We start from the raw sequence: 6149 nt of genomic DNA, 5'->3' as shown, positions 1-6149 counted from the left end.
GAAATTTCCCTGAACCCTGACGCATGCTTGGAGTCGGACCAGCTGCAGCGTCTCCACTCCAGCCCGGCCTCGTTAGTGAGGCGCGGCAATCAGGAGGTAATTAGCTCGCTGTTATTTATTCTCTGCGCTAATCAGCAGCCCACGGTGGAGAGGGCTCCCACCCCCAGAGCTGTGGGGCTTCTCGGGGACCTTGAGTTACCAGCCAGGAAACAAGGAGCAGAAGACAAGGGCAGGGAGAGGACAAGAGCGAGGAGGAGACCCACCCCAGGGCCCAGGCCTGCACATGGGTCCCAGGCAGCTCCCCACGCCTCTTGGCTTTGTTCTTGGGATTGGGCTCTGGTCGATAAAGGGCTGCCCCGCGGCTCCCTGTTCTGCCTCACTGCAGCCAAATTGCCTTTTTCCAAGGCGACTTTCGAAAAAAGATGACATTTATCACAGCCTGCTGAGGGTGACCTTGGCGGGAGGGAGCGAGGGCAGGTGCCCTGGCTGTGGACGCCGGAAAGAAAACAAGGAAAACCTGCAATGCTTTCCAACGCCAGGGTTGTCGGGAGAGCCACGGGGAGACAGCCCCGGGTGAGAGGACGGCTCCGAGCGCTCCCCCTGCCCCCTTCCTCCTCCTCGCCAGCACTCCCCACTGGCAGACCCCCGCCTCTCCTGCCCAAATCGTAGACTGAAGGTGGTCCGTTCAGAGGACACTCTCTGGGAAGGGCTCAGACCTGTGACTTGGTAGCTTTGCAAAACAGAGAACCTGGGCATGAGCAGCAGCTGCAGAGTTTCTACGTAGAACAAACTAAGAGACCGCCATGCGGTTGGAAGGCAGGCAGCGAGGGGAAAGGGGAGACTTGTCCTCAAACTGTTTGTATAGCAAGTCCATTGTCTTTTTGTTTTGTTTTGTTTTGTTTTTTTGTTTTTAGTGACAGGAAGGGAGAGGGATAAAGAGATTGAAACATCGATGAGAGGACCATCATCAGTTGGCTGCCTCCTGCACACCCCCGACTGAGGATCGAGCCCCCAACTGGGGCAGGTGCCCTGACCGGGAATGGAACCGTGACCTATTGGTTCCTGGGTCAACGCTCAACCACTGGGCCACACCAGCCAGGCCACTGGGGTTCTTATATATATGGTACAGTGTTTGGAGTGGCTTGGATAAAGGCCCCCCAGGCCACTGCTTGGCCCCAACACTGCCCAGGACACCAAAGTCGGAAGAAGACTTGGGGGCCATCTGGTCCACCTCTAGCCCCACACAGGCTCCTCCACAATGTGCTCCCTTCTCGCCCCAGCCTCCAGAGCCCTTTACTCACAGGCTCTTCTGTCACCTGTCACATGTGCTGCCATGGTCTGTGTCTCGGTTTCCGTCACCAAGTCATAGCACCTGAGAACAGAGACAGTTTCCTGTGTGTCTGTCTTTGCATTTCACTCCTAAACACTCACAGAAGTTCTTGTTCTATGTGAATGGTGTGTGTGTGTGTGTGTGTGTGTGTGTGTGAGAGAGAGGGGTGGGGGGATGAATGAACACACAAATGGAGGGGCATCTGTGCAAAGTGGCCACCCAGCGTCTGCTTAAATGCTCCCGGTGATAGCGAATTCATGACGTCCAGACGAGAGAGATCCGTGATTGGAAGGACAGTTGAAACGCCCATTTTACAGGTTAAGTAACTGACTTGAGTCACCTTTGGTGAAAGGAGCCGCACAACCAGGATTCAATCCCAACTAGCCTGGTTGCCCCCGGCACGCTGCGGGCGCGGCAGGGGAGTCTTGTTGGTTGCGGGGCCTCTGAACCAGCCTTCATCCCGGATGTCTGGTCAGCTGCAGGCTGACTGTGGCGTTGGAGCCGCCCCCGGAGGCTGAAGGAACACTGTGAACCAGGCATTTGTCAGCAGTATTTCGAGGGCACGTCTCCCTGATGACTCAGCGCAGGAGTGTTTTGAGATGACCATACGTGGGCGTCAGAAGTCAAGAAAATGCTCACGATTTAGTCATCAGGAATGATCACCTCTGTGGAAGCAGAATAGCCCGACTGTGAACGTGAGCTGTAGATTCAACAAGGTGCCTTGCGGTTTATTTGACAAACCTGAGGAGCCCAGGACGCGGAAAGGTGTCTATGGCACCCCTCCCACTGCGGTGACGCCTCCTCTGCCCCCAGCTCACACCCACACCAGGCACTTTCTGCAGGTCCAGTGAGCAGGGCTGAGGTGGGCAGGGGTCAGAAGTAGCCCAGGGGGTGCCAGAGGTCAGTTGTCCCCAAAGAGGAACTATGTGCCCCCTGGGGAGTAAATAATGGGTGAGCGTGCTGAAGGGCACGTTCAATGTTAAAGGGTCAGAGAAGAGAGTGACGGTTTATGGAGGTGGGGGTGGGGGAATAACAACAGGAATCTTCCAGACTGAGCACCTGCAGGGACAAACCAAAACCGGAAACACGGGTGGACTCTGTAGAAAGGGCCCATCCAATGGTTTGAAGGGTTTACCTTCCAGCGATTTAAGCAAATCTTCGCAAAGGGTTCATCTTTACTGCGGCCCCTCCCAGACCCGCTTCCTGCTAGAGCCCCTCTCTGTGGAGATACCCCAGGGACTACCGATCTGTCCTGATGTTAGTAACATCACTGGGGTCTCCACAAAATGCAAGAATGTTTTAAGTTTTTAAATATATTTTTTACTTATTGATTTTTAGAGAGAGAGGAAGAGAGAGCGAGAGAGGGAGAGAAGAAACACTGACTTGTTGTTCCACTTATCTATGCATTCACTGGTTGACTCTTGTATGTGCCCTCACCGGGGATCGAACCTGCAACCTTGGCATATTGGGACGATGTTCCAACCAACTGAGCTACCCAGCCAGGGTCTTAAAATGTTTTTAATTTAAATTGTATTTAAAAATTGTAACTATTTTTAAATTGTAAAAGATAGTGAACCCAGAGAGGGAGGACTTAAACGAAATATGAATGAATCTTCCAGATGGGCAGCACTCTAGAACGTGGAAACAAGACATAAAGTTGTGCGAGGTGATCTGTACACAGGCTGATACCAAGACCGGGCTCTCCTAACTCTGATGGAGAAAACGAAACATTTTTTAAGGTAATACTTGTAGGTGATGAGGCACCTTCACAACTGTTAGCTCATTTGATCCCCCAAATGATACCAGGAAGCTCAGCTGCTAGTCTTGCTCCCATTTGGCAGATCGTGGAATGAGATTGGGTAGAACCACGTGCAATCCCCAAAGTCACGCGGCCCGAGTACAGCTGCGGCTTGTCCAAGCCCAGACCCCTATGCTCTGCCCTTACTCCTACACCAAACACCGAGACTAACATAAAATAAATATGCCGATTTAGTGCCATTAATTAATGAATTAATTCAATAAACATTTTGCTGTTAATCCTCACCCGAGAGATATTTTTTTCATTGCTTTATAGAGAGAGTGGAAGCGGGGGGGAGAGGGGGAGATATCCATTGGTTGCCTCCTGAAAGCGCCTGACTGGGGCCTGACTGAGGCTGAACCTGCAACCCCTGGGCTGAAGCTACAAGCCCTGGACCGGGAATTGAACCCATGACCCTTCGGTGCTCGGCCAACTCTCTAACCATCAAGCAGCACTGGCTAGGGCAAACAACACATATTTTGAATGCCGATTAAGAGCCAGACCTAGGGGCCAATCACTGCTTTTGAGGAACGTGCAGTCTAATGGGGAAGTGGACATGTAAGCAGACAGAACAGCATATAAAAGTTCTGTCGGGACATGTGCAGTGTGAAGTGGACCCCTCGGTGTCCTACACTTTAGGACTACCTTGCCCTAAAGAAGGGCGGCCAGCCACATGGACTCTTTGACAAGGAGTCGAAAGGGAGCTTTTTAATGGGGTGTCTCCCTGCAGTCTCCAACTCCGATGGTGATGCCCAGTGCGCGATACTGAGGAAAAAAGACTCCAAGTAGAGAGAGAAGCAACTCACCCAGGCTCATACCCTGGCAGACACAGCCAGCCTCCTTTGCTCAAATGCCGAGGTAGCCAAACAGCCTCCAAGTTGCATGTAGGAGCCCTGGGCTGATCCAAGAGGAAACTAATACCCACGGTAAACAACCTGCTGCTCTTCATCCCGCCCAGGTTCTCTTTTTGTTGTGAATTAGTAGATGGTTGTTCTGGGCGAGGAGGCAGCTGTGGAACGTCGATAGGAGTCAATGTTCTGCACTCTGCCACCCAATGGAACTTTCTGTGATTATGTTCAATAGCGCAGCTAGTCACATGTGGCTATGGAACACTTGAAAGGAGGCTAGGGCAACCGAAGAAGTGATTGATAATGCTATTTAATTGTAATCGATTTAAATAGCCACAGGGAGCTAGTGGCTAGGGCTTCTGTGGGCCTGCAGTGTCTGCATCACCGAGCTTATTAGAAATGCAGAATCTCAGGCCCCGCCCTACACCGACTGCTTCAGGATCCTCGGGTTAACAAGATCCCCAGGTGATCTGAACGCAGATTAAAATTTGAAAATGGCATGGTTACTTCTTTTTTTTTTTTTAGGGGGTGGGAGACCGGGAACAGGAGGGAGTGGGGCAGAGGGAGTAAAGGGTTCCTGGCATGGTTACTTCTGAAGGAGCTGGGGGGGGTGGGGGACCGACTAAGGACCATACCTGTGGCGGCCTCTCCAAGCTGCAGACACTTGAGCTGGTGTTCAGCATCAGGGTCCTTCTTTCCTTGGATCTGTCTCTCCTCCATCCCTTAAACACACAGAGAGGGTGAGCAAGAGAGAGCCTGGGACACTGCATCTCAGGAAGGTTATGGGGGTGAGGGTTTGGTGGAAAAGGCATGTGTCTCTCAGGGACACAGTACAAAATAAAACGATGGAATTTCCTTAATAACAATTGAATGGGAATGATCGCTGCATGGGAGTTCGTTGCATTCTTTTCTCTCCTTTTGTGTAGGTTTGAACATTTTCAAAATCAGGAAAACAGATGTGACTTCCGAGACGGTGTGTGTGAGAGCCAGCCCCCGTGCTCCCCGCTCGTCACCCCTCGTGAACTCCCCTTCCTTCCACCCCGAATCAGGGCTGGCCCATGCGGCCGAAGTGGAGGTGACAGGTGTGACCTCGGAGAGCCGGGTCAGTGTGACTTCTGCCTGGCTCTCTCTCGGCTACCTTGCTCTGGAGGAAGTCGGCCGCCAGGCTGTGAGGACACTCAGGCAGTCCTGTGGAAAGGCCTTCAGGGAGAGGAGCCACGGCCTCCTGCCAACAGCCAGCCGCACGGGTGAGTCATGGAAGGGAGCCACGGAGGGAGTCCATTCTCCAGCTCAGCCCAGCCTTCCAAAGACTGTAGCTCCATCTGACACATGATTGCAGGTGCCCGAGAGACCCCCGCCCCCAAGCCAGCAGCCCACCAAAGCACCCCTGAACCTCTGACCAACAGAAACTGTCTGTGAAAGGCATTAAGTGTATATATCATTGTATTAAACCATCGTATTAAAGTTTGGGGGTTGTTATGCGGCAATAGAGGAAGGATACAAGGTCATTTCAGGGTTTCCCACTCCCTGATGCCCGCCCCTCTTATCACAGATGCCTGGGATGAGCAGGAAGGAGACCTTCTCGCACTAGGCATAAGGTTGCCATGCTGATATCCCTCGAAGAGGTACTGCATTTACGTAAAGTCACGGTCAAACATCTGTGACAGTTAGAAATTCTTCTAACCCTTAAATTCTTAAAACCCTTAGCAAGCTAATGTACTGCGACATTCATTTCAGTCTTGCTCTTGCTGCTGTAAGAGACGAGAGAGAATAAAAAGGGAATTTCTTCCTCAGGGTCTACCACCCAGTAGCTAAAGTCTTGAATCATAAGGTCAAGAACACATACTGCCAACAGCTTCCCGGTGTTTCAAGTGCCCTCGCATGATCCAAAGACCCCGGCCCTCCATCTTTAGGATTTGGTGATGGAGAAACTACACTGGAGCAGCGCTGGGAATGAGGGGTGTGTGTGTGTGAGGGGGCTGTGGGGGGGTGTTAAAGGGCTGGCATTGGGTCAGAAAGGGCGCTAGTGGCCAGGCCCAAGGGAAGCATGACTCCCCAGGCTGGGGAGAGGGTTTTAAAGTTTCCAGGAATAGAAACCTGTCGCTGGTTTGTCCGCAGCCCCTGTGTGTGTGGGGCGGGGGGGAGGGGGGGTGAACTGGGGATTGCTGAATGG

At 52.3% G+C, this 6149-nt stretch overlaps 1 protein-coding gene across 1 annotated transcript in view; it reads left to right on the top strand.

Moving 5' to 3' along the window:
• Window positions 1–283: 283 nt before the first annotated feature.
• The window catches only part of AMIGO1 (adhesion molecule with Ig-like domain 1), an 11678-nt gene continuing 5812 nt past the window's right edge, over window positions 284–6149 (top strand). Inside the window, exons 1-2 of the mRNA XM_006763124.2 lie at window positions 284–362; window positions 4172–4177. Of these exons, the coding sequence (XP_006763187.2) occupies window positions 284–362; window positions 4172–4177 (85 nt within the window). The remainder of the gene's footprint in view (window positions 363–4171; window positions 4178–6149) is intronic.

Source organism: Myotis davidii, unplaced genomic scaffold, assembly GCF_000327345.1.
Source record: "Myotis davidii unplaced genomic scaffold, ASM32734v1 scaffold217, whole genome shotgun sequence".
In the NCBI taxonomy this organism is placed as follows: Eukaryota; Metazoa; Chordata; class Mammalia; order Chiroptera; family Vespertilionidae; genus Myotis; species Myotis davidii.
The sequence above is the reverse complement of the archived record's forward strand: the minus strand, read 5'-3'. Positions and strand labels throughout refer to the sequence as shown.